General features: G+C 53.6%; 1 protein-coding gene across 2 annotated transcripts; it reads left to right on the forward strand.

Annotated features, from left to right (window-relative positions):
- The first annotated feature begins 1,694 nt into the window (after positions 1-1,694).
- On the forward strand, positions 1,695-14,563 carry UNC45A (unc-45 myosin chaperone A). Of its 2 annotated transcripts, XM_081888131.1 has the most exons (21): positions 1,695-3,789; positions 3,901-4,072; positions 4,318-4,485; positions 5,134-5,170; positions 5,274-5,449; positions 5,618-5,710; positions 6,372-6,539; positions 7,514-7,682; positions 7,839-8,009; positions 8,093-8,264; positions 9,203-9,503; positions 9,652-9,746; positions 10,036-10,177; positions 11,702-11,842; positions 12,128-12,255; positions 12,556-12,622; positions 12,738-12,851; positions 12,954-13,069; positions 13,179-13,296; positions 13,376-13,531; positions 13,670-14,563. In XM_081888131.1, exons 1-21 carry the CDS (start codon positions 3,227-3,229, stop codon positions 13,946-13,948), a joined length of 3,546 nt encoding a protein of 1,181 aa, XP_081744257.1. In that variant the 5' UTR covers positions 1,695-3,226; the 3' UTR covers positions 13,949-14,563. The 2 variants fall into 2 exon arrangements, with proteins under 2 accessions (XP_081744257.1, XP_081744256.1); XM_081888130.1 differs by lacking the exons at positions 1,695-3,789; positions 3,901-4,072 and adding an exon at positions 4,220-4,238.
- The last annotated feature ends 2,013 nt before the right edge of the window (positions 14,564-16,576 follow it).

Genomic DNA, 16,576 nt, shown 5'->3' on the forward strand with positions numbered 1-16,576 from the left:
AGCAAGAGGTCACACGTGTTGTTTCCCAGGCCCTGTCCTTACCTGTGGTGCAGAGTCTCAAGTGGGGATCAGGAGGGGTGGCAGGGCAAAGGTAGGGCTTACTAAGTCGACTGGAGCACCTGTCAAGCAGCCAGTCTCTCATTGCAAGGAGCAGTGCTTGGCAAGCTAGCAGCTTCTTGGCCTCAAGCCTGCCTGCCCCTGCCCCACAGTCAGTAGACAGGCAAGAGGACTCATCTCTCCTTGCAAATGTGCTCCAAAGGTGAGAGAAACAGCACCCATCCCATCCCATGCTTTATTCCCTAAACTCCTAGTATAAACAGAAGGCAGGCGCTCTCTCAGTGAAGGGCCAATCCTGCAGGAAGTGTGGAGGGGCGTCCCTTACAAAAAATCATGCTGAGAGCCCTGAGGGGTTAGGCCACTGGCAGGGAAAGCAGTAAGGGAGTTCTCAGGATGTGCCTCATGGGGTTTTATGCACCTCCAAAATAAAGGAATGGAAACTGGGGGCAGAGCAACCGCCTTTGCACATTGAAAGGTCCCAGATTCAATCCCTGGGAACAGCTTAAGGGAAAAAAACAAAAAGGTCAGCTAACAGGCAGTGGAAAAGGTAGAACTGCAAAGTCATTTGAATCATTAACTGGAAGTATGACAGGACATAGGCAAGCATGCACAGATCCCACCCTTAAAAGAAATACAGCCAATTAAGAGAAAAAACGAAGCCCTAATTACAAACCATTCTGAAAGGACTTGTGCCAGCTTTATGAATGATTAATGCAATCTAATTCTGATTGCGGTCAATGAGAAATGAGAATCTAAGAAGAACTCCTGGAAATGGAGTATGGAGTGGTTATGGTCCAAAATCTTTCAGGGGAGATACCACCAGGGATCGAGCCTGGGACCTTCTGTGTGTGAAGCCTGAGCAGTGGTCCTCCATTGCCTTCCTTCTCAGTCAGCTTATTCAGAGCAGAGGAGGTCCCTCTGCAACCCACATCTGTGATAGACAACAGGTAGATAATTCACACTTAAATGCAGTCTTCAGTTTGGCAGCTCCCTCCACAACTTTTAAATAACCAGGAATGAGTCTAAAGGGATTCTATATCCAGTTACTTCTTCAGTTTGACCCAATGTTTCATGTTCCAAAATTTAACAATAATTGATTTTTTTGTTAATGGACACAATCAATGTTTTGATTCTATAGGGCAGCATCCAGCAAAGTAGTGTGAGAATCTCTGGTTGTATCGCAGAGCTCCCTCCTCACTTTCTTCTCCCCATGCACCCCCTAAATCTGTTCCAGAATCCCTACCCCACTCTGAACGGCATTAGGGGACAACACAGGCAGAGGGAGGGGAAGTTCCATTGCACAAACAGAACAATGGAACCACACGTAATCTCTCCTGCAGAGTCAAACCGCTGCATTGGCAGCTCTGAAGTGACCTTCCATGGAGCGCAAGCCTGGACAGTGCGTATGGAGGTCCTTATCTCCCAGGTGACACCCTCTTGGCCTTGCTGATGTGGTCCAAAGGAAAGCAAAACAATACATTTGGCACCAGCTTGGTTGCCAGAAGCAGGTGTATGAGGTGCTATTCTTTCTTTGTAGGGTTTACTCCTTTTCTTGTCCTGAAGATATCCCACAAGGCAGTGGAGGTTTAGGATCAGTGTCTTCCTTCTCCTTGGTAGGCTACCTTCCCAGGTTGACGAGCCACATCTGACCCTCACTCCCTCTACTACAGCATGTGCAGAAACCGCCTCCTGACTGTTGGACCCACTACTGGTCTCGTCTGCTCAATCCACTGGAGCCTGTCTTCGCATGCAGAGAAAGTCCCTAACTCATGGAGGGTTTGAGACCCATCGGTTACCCTCATCAAAAGGTGTAGATCTAGGCAGTGACAAAACCCTGAGTGTTACAAATGCAACCAAGAACACCAGTGACACTATTAGGAAGCCAACTGCAAACTTTTGTTGCCTACAGCTTGGGGGTTTCCCACAGGGTTAGGGTTCGGTACCTGGTTGGCCACTGTGAAAACAGGATGCTGGCTAGATCCAGTAGGCTCTTCTTACATTCTTATAGTAGATGCATATTATCTAGCCCAGTAAAACCCATACTCAAGAGGTACTCCTGGATTCTTGGCTGTTTGTTCTGTAGAAGCCTGCCCCCCGCCCCCACCAATATGGGATGCTGCCCAGAAAGCGCTTGTCTGTCTCTCCTGATGTTGAACACAGCAGGTGCCTGGATTCTGAGGCCTGCCTTGGTGTAAAAAGCCCCCTGGGCCTTTCTCCTGAGCTGAAGACCCCGCTGGGGAGGCTCCTGACCACATCGTTTCCCCCCACTACTAGGCCAAACTCTGGCCCCTCCCATTAGCCAGGTCGCTTCCCTAATGGATCTTCCCTGCCCCCAGCTTGGCAAGGTCCCTGCAGAGGCAAGCCGTTAAGTGCAGCCTGGCCTAATGGCGCAGGGAGGTGCTTGATGGTACCCGGTAATGGATGCGGGAGCCAGGCAGCTCTGTGTGGTTTCTCTGCTTTCCCTCCCTAGGAGGAGACAGTCAGAGCTGCCTCAGCCTTCAACACTGCTGCCGCTGCCGGGAAGATGCTGCTCTTGCCCTGCCTGCTGCTGCTGGCCTTTCTCAGGACAGGTACCTGCATCTGGTCTCCCTTCTCTCCCTTCCCCACCAGCCCAGTAGCCCCCCAGGAGCTCCAACTTGCCATGCCAAAACCTCACTTTGAAATTGCAGTCTCTATAGCCTCCCAGGGGCTTCTCAGCCCATGTGCAGATCTGCTTCGAGCAAGACTCTAATTCTTAGGGGCTTCAGGGCCATCTTAGAGCTAAGTAAAAGCCCTGTTTGTAGGGTGCCACTTGCTCTGGGGTGTCCCATCAGCTGGAGGAAGGAATCAAGCCAGGATCCAAGCATGTTGACAAGGAATGATGGGCCTGTGTTTGTGTGCATGACAATTGGGAGTGCGTGTGTGAATGTGTTTGAGACAGAGAGTTAAGCTTGTGTTCATAGGCCAGTTTGCCTGCAAGTGCTCTGCTCAGTTTCCCAGTCAGTAGGAGGAAAACCTTTCCCAGCTCCTTGCATCTTGCAACCCAAGGACAACTTCACCAGACAGACCAAAAGTCTGCCTTGCCAATGCAGATCTGTCTGATCAGAACTGGGTACCCTCAAATCCCTTAGCACAGAACCAGTCACCTTCAGTCTTTACTGGGTTTGGCTTTACTCTTTATGGGAAACAAATGTCCCTGGACCCTGGGTGCTGGTTGTTTGATCTGGCTCAGGGCAGGAAGTGGTTCTCCTCTAGCAGAAGTGGCTGCGACTTTGCAGCCTTAATTATTAGGATACTTTCCCTCGCTGTTCAGCCCGCTTCCACAGCACTGCCAACTACTCTATTGCCATGCGACGGAAGAGACGCTGAAACGGCAGTCCCTGGGCTCGCCTGCCCCCTCCCCGGGGTCCTCCTGTGTGGGCTTTCAGCAGGGCTGAAGCGGCAGTATCCTCCCCCCTCCCCGCAATTCTCCCGCGAGCCCCGGCAGGGAGGGCAGCCCCCCGAGCACCCCGCTTGTTCCAATCGCTTCCTCTTTCCAGCTGGTACCCAAAACGTGCACCTTTGCGAGGGCTACCTGGACCCCGCCGGGTTCCACCACGCCGGCTTCTACTGCCCACGCCTCACCGACCCCCCGACCCACGCCTACTGCTGCCTGCCTGCCGCCTCTCGCCGCTTCAAGTCCTGCTGCCCACGGCCCGAATTTGAGAGACTCCGCGGCAATGCCTCGGCTTCTGCTCCGCCAGCCGCGCCCCGGTGAGATGCCCTTGTGGGGGGACGGACGGAAGGGGCGGCGAGGGGGGTTGGGGGTTCCCCTCTGCCCCTCTTCCTCCCTCCCTTCCGTCTGAGCCCGCTTTCCCTCCACAGGAGCCCGCTGGGGCCGCTGCTGGGCGTGGGGCTCTACGGCTGCCTCGTCCTGGCCCTCATGACCGTCGACTTCCTTCACTTCTACCGCCTCCACCAGCGCAGCTTCCACCGCCTCCTCCACCGACGAATCCTCGGGAGGTGCCCCTGCAAGAAACAGGAAACCGGCAAGAAGGCACGCGGGGCGGGCGGGGCGGGAGGTGGAGCAGCTCCGCTCGCGGGCCGCCCGGTCTCTTCTCCGCTGGGCGCTCCAAGGGAGGCGCTGCCAGCACGTGGGTCGGCTAGGGAGCGGCTGTCGCGCTCGCGTGGCGTCACTAGAGCGCGCCATGGAGGAGACGTCGGTGAGTGGGGTGGGCGGTGGGAGCCCAGCTGACCCCCAAACCGAATCGCTCATCCACCCCGCCCCTCTTATCTCCGCAGGTCCCGGAGCTCCGCCGGGAGGGCAACGAGCTCTTCCAGACAGGCCGCTATGAAGAGGCGCTGGCCGCCTACACCCGGGCCCTCAGCCTCTGCCCTGGGGATGGCGAGGAGCCCGACCCGCACCGCGCTGTCCTCCACCGCAACCGCGCCGCCTGCCACCTCAAGCTGGTGAGTGGGGAAGTGAGGAAAGCGGGAGGGTTGCCCGAGTTATGGGAGCCCCCAAGGGGCATTGCCAGCCTGCCTACCTGCCGCTCACTTCTGCAGGAGGAGAAAAGCTGGACACTCTTGGGGAAAATTTAAGGGATTATTCCCACGTGTCTTTTCTTCTTAAAATTCTCAAGTGACGTAGCACGCATCAGAAGGTAGCAGGCATTGTGTGTGTGTGAGTTTCCCCCTAAATGGCCACAGAGCTTCCCTGTGCCCCCAGTGTCAACGTTTCTGTGCATCTCTCATTTTAACTATGCTGAGCCCCTTTAGGTGGACTTCTTTTCACCCTGCTGCTCCTTAGAAGGTGAGGTGCCTTTATGCACAGTCAAGGGGAGCCCTCGGGGCATGGCTGTCTGGCTATGAGGTACTGAGAAGACAGTGGCGGAGAGGCCAGCCTGATGCCTTGCCTCCTCCTCCTCCTCCTCCTCCTCCTCCTCCTCCTCCTGTAACCTGTAGAGAATTTAGGATTTGACAGATGTCCCCCAGAAAGGTGGTCAGGGCTGTCATTTTCAGCCTGAGCTCCTCTTGAGTATTTTCTTTTACGCTCACTCTCCACTCCCTTATATCTCCTTTCACCAATGCCTCTCTGGCATTCTGCTTCTTTTGCAGGAGGACTATGTCCAGGCAGAACTGGATGCTTCTAAAGGTGAGCTGCAAGGGGTGGGGTGGGGGATTACGCTCCTTCCAGAAGTCTCTTTCTCTGCAGAAGCCTCTTTGCTGCCTCTTAATACTTTCTTGCCTGTTCACAGCCATAGAAGCTGATGGGCACGACGTGAAGAGCCTCTTCCGGCGCAGCCAAGCCCGGCAGAAACTGGGCCGCCTCGACCAGGCCCTCCTGGACCTGCAGAGGTGTGTGAGCCTGGAGCCCAAGAACAAGGCCTTCCAGGAGGCTCTGCGCAACCTTGGCAGCAGCATGCATGAGAAGGTAGGAGAAGCATCGGGGGGGGGGGGCGGAGTAGGGCATTTCCAGGGTAGGCACCTCCCTTGTGGGGCAGCCTAGCTCTCCACCCAGGAAGGATTCTCGGCTTCAGGTGTGTACTGGGCTTCTGAAGTATGACTGTGGGGTTTCTCACCAACTGCCTGTTTGCCTCAGATGACAGCCATGTCCCGCACAGACTCCAAAGTGGAGCAGATGTTTAAGTTGCTATTGGACCCTGAAGAAAAAGATCTGGACAAGAAACAAAAGGTACTCATCTAACCAGTAAGCGAGTGGGAGGTGTGATGTGCTCTGATGAAGAGCAACTTTGCGTGTGCTGCAACTGTACATATATGGGATGCAATTGTAGAATTAGGCAGTCTCCGGTTCTGTTTTCTATTTCAAAATGCAAGTTTTGTATTTCCAAAGTTGCCTGTAGGCAAAAGCCAGAGCGAGGGTTTCTGATGCCTGGATCAGGATACCTGAGGGAGGAAGGGAGGAGGACTTTGAGTCATTATACCGTAACTTCCTTTTCTGTGACTGACAAAACCAGAATATATTAGGGTGGTGCTTATTTTAATATGATCAGTCTCAGTCAAGAGTGATTCATTCTGTCTCATGGGATTTGTATACCGCCCTTCATCCAACAATCACAGGGCGGTTCATAACATAAAGTCATGCTAATGTTGATGGGAGTTACAGTGCAGCAGCACCTGGGGGGACTCTGCAGGCTTCCCAGCTCTGCCCAATGAGGAGATCCCCACCACCATGGCTCTTAGAGAAGCAAGGACAATGGAGTTATTATGGGCCAGAATCTCCAAACCTCTCCAGCTCTAAATTCTGGCTGTGCCCCTCCAACAACTGTGTGGCCTGATGGGGAGCGGTTAAAGCGAGCCCCTTTGTCCAGCTAACTGGCTCTTCTCCTGTCCAGGCAGCTCAGAATTTGATTGTTTTGGCTCGTGAGGAGCCTGGTGCTGAGAAGATTTTCCAGAACGACGGGGTGCGCCTCCTGCTCCAGCTGCTGGATACAGGTCGGGTGGACACGGTGCTAGCAGCTGTGCGAACCCTCACTGGCCTTTGCAGTGGGCATCGTTCTCGGGTATGTCCACTTTTTAAGATGAAAGCTTCTTCACTCTTTTTTTTGGGGGGGGGGTTAACAGGTTCAGTCCGTTTGCTGACAGGTTATGTATAAAACACTCTCCAAAACCTGTTGCTTCAAGGGCACGCCACTACTCCGAGGGTGTGTGTGCCTGGAACTTGTCCCTGACCTTGTACTGCATCTTTGAAATGCCTCAGGAGGTCAGGGGCAAACCAAGTGATCTCTTCTGTCTCCCTACAGTACAGAGCCAGGGAGGGGCTGCAGACGCACTTGGGCTTTCTCTGCCTCTGCACCTGCTTATAGGTTGCCACCCCATTCTCCTGGCAGGCACAGAGTTGAGTTTTCGCCCATGTTTCAGGCTGGGGAAGGGGATGGAATCACCCCTCTCTCTCTGCTCCTCCAGTGTTGAGAGGAAACCTTGGGCTTCCTATTTGCTGGAGTCTGGCTAACCACCAGTGATTCACAAAGAGTGCTCTCCAACAGTTCCTTCTCCAGTGACACGTGGGGTACTGCAGGGTTCTGTCCTGGGCCTGGTGTTGTTCAACCTCTTGGAATGGACACCCTCCAGGTGGTGGACTCTCCTTCATTGGAGGCTTTAAAGCAGAGTTTGGATGGGCACCTGTCAGGAATACTTTAGTTGTGATTCCTGCATTTCAGAGGGTTGAACTGGGTGCCTTCCAACCCTACAATTCTATGATCACCTACTGTGGCGGACAGAGAGCTAGCAAGACTGTTGAATCCTCAAGTAATGCATGCTGCAAGATAACCTAGATATATAAACCAGTGAACTCTGTCTCCTTGGGTAAGTTTATGGGTCCCCAGAGTTCCTACTGACAAACCACAGTTACACTTGTGGAGTTGTCTACTAGGCAGGTATCCAGCTCTGCTCTGAGCGTTGTGGGGAAGGTAACTGGTTCTTGAGAGACAGGCCTAGATTCCTCCCCAAGTCTCAGTGGATGCTGCCCTTCTTTCAGACGGCAGTGATCCTGGCTGAGCTGGGGCCGCAGCGCCTCTTTGCTATCCTAGAGATGGAGGACGAGCAAGTCTCGCTGGCAACCTACAGCCTGCTGCAGGTTATGTTTGATGCCCTCAAGGAGGGGCTGCAGAGGGATGTGCGTGGCAAGGAGGAAGCTGTTGTCTTGGGTGAGTCTCTTGGGTGCCTCCCTGATGGGCTGAGCATCCACTTGGTGTCGTGCCAAGCTCATCTTCGTGCTGATACCTTGGGTGGAGCTGGGCTGTGAATGCTGGCCTGGAGCAGAGGAGGCTCAGACCTCCTCCACTCTGATTCTGCTCCTGTAGATACATCCAAAGAGCTGAAATTGCTCCTCAAGCAGCTGCTGGAAGCCCTGACACGGGAGAGCATTTCCTCCTATGGCCGGGACAGCATCCTCAACCTGCTGATCAGTGTGGTGCCCCGGAAGTCGCTGAAGGACCCCAACAACTGCCTGACCCTCTGGGTCATTGACCAGGGTACGTCTAGCCCATTCCCGAGCCCCTCCTCTTCCTGGCCTGGGTCACTTGCCAGCGCCAGTGAGCATGTCTGTCCTCGCTAGGTTTCAAGCAGATCCTGGAGGTGGGGGGCACAGTGAGCCACAGTCCTGGGGGCCTGCGGGTGACAGAGAACACCCTCATGAGCGCAGCCGTCCTCCTCAGCAAGCTCTATGGGGACCTGAAGTGCGATGGGGAGCGGGAGAATTTCCACCGGCTCTGCGAGGACTATGTCAGGTAGGTCTGTGACTGACTCGGGGGCCGCCCCCTGCTGCTTCTGAAAGGGGGTGCTGGGAAGGCATGGGGGGGCCAATGAAGTAGTGCAGAAGTGGTGGGGAGTGATGCTCAGCGCCTAGCTGCTGACAGACATTGAAAGCGTCACAACAGCCCACCAGCTTGGCCAGAGACACCCAGTTACTGTAGTTCATGTACTGGTTGCTTCAAGACTGGATTACTGCAGTGCGCTCTATATGGGGCTTCCCTTGCACCTGATCTGGAAGCTGAAGCTAGCACAGAATGCTGCAGCTTGATTGCTGAAAGGAGCAAAAACTTGTCAGCATATAGCACCCATGCTCAGAGATCTGTACTGGTTGCTGATTTGCTACCGAGACAAGTTCAAAAGGTTACTATTAGTATGCAAAGCCCTTAATAATTTACCTGTGAGATTGCCTTAACCCAGATATGCTCACTCGACCACTTCCATCTGCAGAATTGGCACTGTTCCAAGTGCCATATATTACCCGTTCTGCATTTATAAGAAATGGATCTTCTAGTGTGGCGATATCAGGCAGGCGCCTTCATTCTACTCTTTGCGGCGTCTGCTGAAAACATTTTTGTGTAGTAAGCCTACCCATATATTTAAAACGCTGGTGTGTTTTTAGTTTATTGCTGGTTTTAATTTTTAGAATGTGTTGTTTGTACTAATAATCTTACTGTTTTATTCTTTTTATAAACTACTTTGAGGTTTTCTACAATCACGTGATATATAGATGTTATGAAATAAATACATAATAGTGGGTGGGAGGAGGACTTTTGCTGCCAGAAGGTGCCGTTGGTTGATCTCAGATTTGAGACTCCAGCCTTCTTTCTGGTGCAGAGCTTGGGGTTTCAGCTTTGGAATGTCTGTGGCAGCTTCCTGGCTTCTCCTGATGAGCTGCCTTTCTTTCACCTCCCAGGGGCTGGTTCCAGGACCACGGCGTCCCTGGGAAATTGCGGGCCATCCAGACGGCCTCCTGTCTCCTGCAAGGCCCCTCCGAGGCTGGGAACAGGGTGCTGGAGCTGAGTGGCATCATGGAGAGCATTCTGGCCTTGTGCGCCTCGTCGCAGGAGGCCGACCAGCTTGTGGCCGTGGAGGCCCTGATCCATGCTGCCGACAAGGCCAAGCGGGCCACCTTCATCACTGCCAATGGGGTGACACTACTGAAGGAGATCTACAAGCACAGCGAGCGCGACAGCATTCGCATCCGGGCCCTGGTGGTGAGCAAGAGGCAGCAGATCTTGGAGAAGGAGGGAGCCATTTTCTGGCTGCAGTGGGACCCCACACTGTTCCTCTTCCATCTTCCCAGATTGAAGGAAGTTCTGGGGTCAGGTGGCAACTGCGGCACATCACGGTTTCTCTTTCCAGGGCCTCTGCAAATTGGGCTCGGCGGGGGGCACAGATTTCAGCATGAAGCAGTTTGCGGAAGGCTCTACCCTGAAGCTGGCCAAGCAGTGCCGGAAGTGAGTGAGCGCTGCTTTCTTCCCCCATGTCCCAGGCGCTTTAGCCTCTTCTGTGCCACGTGACTGCCTTCCCCTTTAGAAGGAGGTCAGGCTGCCTGTCCCTTTCTCAAAATTTTGGGGGCTGGTGGGAGCTGACAGATGACAAGAATGAGTCCCTCTGGCAGCTGCACAACAGACCATGCCCCACTGAAGCCTGGGGTGGTGGGGCTTCCTATGCTCCTTGCCCACTAGGGTCTCAGCTAGTAGAGGCACTAGGGATGGATCCTGATTCTCCTTCTCCTGCTTCCAGGTGGCTGTGCAATGAGGCCATTGATGCCGGCACCCGCTACTGGGCAGCTGAGGGACTGGCCTTCCTCTCCTTGGATGCGGACGTTAAGGAGGAGCTCCTGGAGGACAAGGCTGCTCTGCAGGCTCTTTTCTGGCTGGCCAGGGTGAGGTCCTCTTCCAAAAGGGAGGGCAAAGTGGGTGGGTGGGAGGAATGGGCAGCTGGGCATGTCCAGAGGCTCTTATTGCCTCTGCCTTGTTTATGTTCAATTTCCCTTGCTTAGGAATAGCAACCCAGCTGTAGTATATGGTACCCAGTAATTTGTAGAATTGTAGAATTGGAAGAGGTCCCAAGGCTCATCTAGTCCAATCCCTGCAATGCAGGAATTACAGCTAAAAATCCCTGACAGATGACCATGCAGCCTCTGCTAAAAAAACTTTCAGTGAAGCGAGAGTCCACCACCTTCCGAAAGAGTCTGTTCCATTGTCAAACAACTCTTACCCTCAGAAGGTTCTTCCTAATGTTTAGTGGGAATCTTCTTTCTTGTCATTTGAATCCATTGGTTTGGGTTCCTACCACTGGAGCAGCAGAAACCCACCTTGCTTTGTCTTCTATGTGATAGCCCTTCATATATTTGAAGATTTAAGATGTAAAATGCTGTTCTGTAGCAAAATTTCCTGAGTCTCAGTGAAGTGTCTCCACTGTGCCACTTCAGATCCATAACTGGAGCTTCACATGATGAAATTCTTCCCCCACTTCAACAGCACCCAAGAAGAAAAGGATTCCTCCACATAGGAAATGAGTGTTTCGAAGAACCCTTTGCCACAACACGCCTCTTCTCTGTGTGCGAATATCTTGTTTGTGCAGAAGCATTTTGGTTATATCCCCCGCAGTGGGCTCTGTACAGCCCAGAAACATGCTGGTTGCCTCTAGGAGGACCATCCCAGGGGGGTAGAGTTGGCCCACCCAGCCCCTTTAGGGCTTTCAAATCCAGACCAGGCTCTGGAGCAGGGGTTGGCAACTTCTGGCCTGTGAGCCAAACTTGGTCCAACATTTTGGGGAAGCCATGCCCAACCACCTGATGTTAGGTGGGGGGGGGTAAGGGGGGGCTTCAAAGGAAAACCTGAGAGATTAAAGGGGATTGCTCCTTTGCTCAGGCAAGGCTTGTTCCCAGCCTCTCATCAGCTGATCAGCCTTGCTCAAGTTGGCGGGAAAGTGGATTCCATTAAAGAAAAACTGCTCCTCCTAGCACTGCTCTTTCAACCTCCAGTTTCCAGAGGTTTCAAGAGCAGGGCAGGGCAGCTCCCAAAAAGCCTTTCACACAGCACCATGCTGTACTTTGAAGTCTAGGCAACTGAGGCTTTAAAGTGCAACATCACCATTATATCTGGTGATTGACAGGTGGGTGGCCCCACCTACTTGCCCAACTCAGTTCGTCAGGGGTGCAGAGATATTAAGAGTTCACTTCTGATCAGCTTCTGGTGTTCTGTGGCAGGGCTGTCTTGTTCTGCATCAGCTGACGCTTCTGAATAGTACTCAAGGGCAGGCACACTTTACTTTGCCTGGTAGTAGCCTAGTCTTGAGGTAACAAATGCACAAGTGGTGGTCCCTGGTCCCAAAGAATCATGAAGATCCCGACTGACCACTTCTACCTCTTTGTCTTTGTTCCTGCCACCCATCTGCTCCCCAGTCAGAGAACCGGAGCGTCCTCTTTGCGGTGGCCTCCACACTGGTGAATTGCACCAGCAGCTACGACCAAGAGGAGCCTGACCCCCAGATGGTGGAGCTCGCAAAGTACGCCAAGCAACACATCCCTGAGAAGCACCCAAAGGTGATAGAGGGGAGAGGAGTGCCCTGAGGGGGCCAGTGGAAGCCTTCTAGCAGGCTGGGGTGTGTGTGTGTGTGTGGCCAGGCCTGGCTCCCCTGCCCTCTGCAGGAATGGTTTTTGGGTAATGGGGAGTTGAGGTTGGAGTGGGAAGCTTTTAGAAGTTTGTGATGCAAAGACCACAATGATTGTGTGAGATGCTGGTGGATGGAGCAAGGAGGGCGAGAGGAGGTGGATAATAGACATCCCATGGCCTGTTCTCATCCTCTCTCTCCATCTCTTCCTGCCCAGGACAAGCCAGAGTTCGTGCGCCAACGTGTGAGGAAGTTGCTGGCCGCCGGTGTGGTGTCAGCGCTCACCTGCATGGTGAAGAGTGAAAGCCCCTCCCTGAGCCCCGCCTGCCGGGAGCTCATCTCCAGGTGAGGCCAGCAGGCCACAGGCCTTGACCCCAGCAGAGCTTTCATAGAAGGGAGGGGACCCAAAGTTTCATCATGCCCAACCCCTGCAATGCAGGTATTGCTGTTCACAGGTAAGTCCTCCAGACCTGCTACACAGAGGAGACATGCTGGCCTTTTTACCTGTGGGTTTCTGCTTAGCCAAAGAGCTCAGAAAATTAAGTCGAGCCAAGATGACGCCTTCCTGTAATCTCAAGTTGCTGTGGGGTGTGTGTGTGTAGACTTCTGGGTCCCACATTCAGTGCCTGCTATTGTGTGCTTCAGGGTGTTCCTGGCTGTCGTGGAAGACCCTGAGGACCGAGGGGCTGTGGTGGCTGCTGGAGGCGGGAAGGTGAGCCTCACACATGCATACACACCCTCTCCTGTTTGGCTTAGCCCTGCAACAGCACTGGGGCATCAAGGCTTTTTCACAGTCAAGCAGAATATGGATTTTATTCCACCACTAGGCACTCATCCCTCTGGCCCTGGAAGGCACTGAAATAGGGCAGACGAAGGCTGCGCAGGCCCTGGCTAAGATCACCATCACCACCGCCCCCGAGATGGCTTTTCCGGGCGAACGGGTCAGTGTGGAGTGAGGGCAGCATCACAGCAAGGCAGTGGATGGGGTCGGGTTCCCCTTTCCTCTCCCCACCGCCCTGAGCCTTTTCTCTCTCCTCCTGCAGATCTACGAGGTGGTCCGGCCCCTGGTGGGCCTCCTGCACTTGAACCGCAGTGCCCTGCAGAATTTCGAAGGGCTGATGGCTCTCACCAACCTGGCGGGGACCAGTGAGCGGCTCCGGTAAGGCTGGAGAGGCAGGCAGGCTGGGTCCCAGCCCTGTCCTCTGGGAGGGTTACGTTCCTTGGAAGCAAGGGCCATTACCTTCTCCTGCTGGCTCCTCCTCCTGCAGGCAGAAGATTGTGAAGGAGAAGGCCGTGCCCATGATCGAGGGCTACATGTTTGAGGAGCACGAAATGATCCGCTTGGCAGCCACTGAGTGTATGTGCAACATGGCGCTGAGCCCAGAGGTGAGCAGGGGTACTGGGCCACCTGGCTGTGCTGGGGCCCCAGGAGGTTTATCTCCACTCACATGTCTCTTTTGGGCAGGTCGGGGAGCTGTTCCTGGTGGAGGGCAGTGACCGGCTCAAGCTGCTAGTCCTGTACAGCGGGGAGGACGACGAGAGGCTCCAGCGGGCAGCTTCAGGGACGCTGGCCGTCTTGACCTCGTTGCTGCCCCAGATCTGTTCCCGCATCCCTCAAGTGGTGAGTACCGCCTGGAGGTTGGGCTGAGCCCAGCAGCTGCCCACTGGGCATGGCAGGCCTTTGGAGGGTCTCCAGGAACTGGGTGGATGCCAGGTTTCCTTCCTGCTTGCTAACTGACCTCTCACCCTCTTTCCCCAGACGACTCACTGGCTGGAGATCCTGCAGGCCCTGCTCCTCAGCCCTGGCACCGAGCTCCAGCACCGCGGGGTGGTGGTAGTGAGGAACATGGTGGCTGCTGACAAGGAGGTGGCCGAGAAGCTGATGGAGAGCGAGACCATGGAGATCCTGTCTGTTATGGCCAAGGCCAAGGACAAGCCCCAGATTGCCCAAGTGGCCCAGGAGTGCCTGGCGCAGGCTGTGGCTTATGGCTTGATCAAGCCCAACCCTCCTGCAGCTGCTGAGAAGGAGGAGGACTGAGAGCTGCCCCTTCCCGACCTGCTTGGGCACACTGCGCTGTCGCTGCTGCTGGGCACGGGCACAAGGGCACAAGAGGGAGGGGGCTTGGGGCTGCTGGGACCAGGGGAGTGAGCCACAGCGATTGCCGCTGGCACCCTTCAGAGCCACAAGGGCTGGTGCCACCATTTTGTGGCACAGAAGGCAGCTCCAGGGGCTGTTCTGCAGCCTCTTGGTGCTCTTAGCTGTCTCTCACCTGGAGGAGGGTGTCGCTGGGCTGCTGCTGCCACACACCTTGGCAGCGCTGATGGTGACAGGTGGTGGGCTCCCCAACTACCCCTAGGCTTGGGGGTCACGGAGCTGCTTGTGCTGCATGGCTGCCTTTTTAAAAATTTCCTGCTGCTGGAAATCACAGCCTTCCTGTCCCTCTGGAGCTGCTCCTTCATGGTCTGAGGCTGCAGCTCCTGAGGCCTCCTCCCCTCCCTTGGGGTAGGAAGAAACTGCCTTACTGACAATCCATTCCTCTTGCCCTGTGTGGCAAACAGGACCACCGTTTATTGTAAGCAAAGATGATGTGGGAAAGAATGTAAACTGTATGAAAAGATTATGGGAAACTATACAGATGACTTTTTCGGTAAATCTGATTTCGTGTGTTTCTCAATATTGCATTGATCGAATGGGGAGGGGACTGAACAACTAGGCTGTATGTAAATTGAGGGGACGGGACCCATCCCCATTTAGGGATATGTCTGAGCTCCAGAGTGACTCAGGCAGAGGGAGATGATGATCAGACCCCTTCCCACTTGGACCAACCTCCCTTCCACAAGGAAGAACAACCAAGCCCGTGTCCTATGGTGTTGCTGGGTCCAGGAGCGAAGGCTGAAGCCCCCTCCCTCCTCTTTTACATTAAACTCTTGAAAGCAACCACTCACTTGCCATGTACTAATAGATGGCATACTTTTGAGGGTTTTAAACTCTCCCTCCTCATTTTACTTTTAAAAACCAAGTGGGGGTGGGACAGGGGCTTTGCAGCACATTCATAATCCAGGCTAGATCCCTTTGCACTTTAAAACTGGGCCTGGAGCTGGTTCTAGGTGTCATGGCATGAACTGTCATTTGCAGGAAAGAGTAAGATACAGTGGTTGCAGACATAATCCGTGACGGAGGCATCCTGAAGCGCCGCATCTGCACAGGCGCTGGCACGATTTGGCACTTCTGTGCATTTGCAAAGCGTGGTTTAGCGCTTTGCATGCATGAGCGGCAAAACCCGGAAGTAACCCGTTCCAGTACTTCCAGGTTTCCTGCGGTCCGCAACCCAAAAACACATAACCTAAAGCGTCCGTAACATGAGGTATGACTGTAAAGGCCTCATATCACCTCATGCGTTGGGGAAAGAAAAATTGAGATTTTAGTTTTCAACCCTTGAGAGAGCCGTGGACTGATTTGATGTGGGTGCAACAGGGGTTGCTGTCAGGTTAAGTTTCTCAGGTGATCTGGAGGGTCTGCTATCCCACAGAGGTTTTTGAAACTGCAAAAGAATGAAGAATCCTTCAAACTCCTTTGCGAAGAAAGCCACAGAAGTGCTCCTGGCTCTCTCCACTGGCTCTTTTCTTCACTAGCAATACCATCAGCAGTAGCTGGGCAGAGGTACTTCAACCCCCGCCCCCTCTCCTGCCAAAGCAGCGCCTTTTGCCAACCAGGGTATGGGGACCTGGTTTCAGGCTTGCCCTGGTTTTCTATGGTCCATCTTCACCAGCTGCTTGGCAGTAGTAGGAGCATCATAATAGTTCCTCTCTGCTCCTGGCTTGAATTATTTAGGATATTCTCTCCACAGCTTCATTCAAGGTAACACATGTAACACAAGCATCGAGCTGTTTCTCTGGTAAGGGGCAGGGAAGAAAAGCCTTGAGTGATTTTAAAAGCAGAGTTAATGTGCACTCTTAGGCTTGCCTACTGAGCAGGAAGCCCAAGGGGACATAACCCAGGTAATTATCGCAAGGACTGTAGCCTTATGTTGAGGAGTTCCTTCTACCACTCTCTCAGCTTCATTGTACTGGGGGGGGGGCAGTTACTGTGCTCCTGTGTGCCTGCCCTTGGGGCAACCTGGATTGCTTGTAGCTTATGACAGATGTGAAGGAACAACCATTACCTTCTAAGAAGCACTGTAAGTCCAGTACTGCCCCAGTTCACTGCCTCAGGCACCTACGAGGCTAAGCTGTTCCTTGTTCCAGGTCAGATTTTGTGAATCTTTGGCAGAAGTAAGGTTCCTTCAGTTTAATTCTATTAAAAGTTGTCATCATGGTATCTTGTGCCCAGGGCGTTCCACAAGTTAGCTGGAAGACAAATCCCAAAAGCTCATTTTCTGATTTGTCCTGCATTCTGAATATTGGTGGAGAAACAACTATACTTTGCAGGATGATGTTAAAACCTATGCTTGCCTGCCTATTTCTGAGGCCTCAGCCTACATCAAATGCTGCAAATGAGGAACTTCCCTCAGCACTCTTGCCACAACTTCTTCTGTTTTCGGGGGTGGGAAGCAAGGGGGATTCTTCCAGTTGATTCCTCAGAGCAGGGGTGCCAACTTGAATAAAATATTGGGCGGGCCAGGCAAGCCTCGCCACACAATCGATCACATGATGCAGTGCACGCACA

Source organism: Podarcis melisellensis (assembly GCF_964234715.1).
Source record: "Podarcis melisellensis genome assembly, chromosome: 14".
In the NCBI taxonomy this organism is placed as follows: Eukaryota; Metazoa; Chordata; class Lepidosauria; order Squamata; family Lacertidae; genus Podarcis; species Podarcis melisellensis.

Coding starts and splice junctions, on each gene's coding strand:
- UNC45A (XM_081888131.1), top strand. CDS start 3,227: ATGTCCCTGGACCCTGGGTGCTGGTTGTTTGATCTGGCTCAGGGCAGG. Junction 4,486..5,133: donor CCGCCTGCCACCTCAAGCTG/GTGAGTGGGGAA, acceptor CTTCTTTTGCAG/GAGGACTATGTCCAGGCAGA. Junction 9,504..9,651: donor TTCGCATCCGGGCCCTGGTG/GTGAGCAAGAGG, acceptor TTCTCTTTCCAG/GGCCTCTGCAAATTGGGCTC.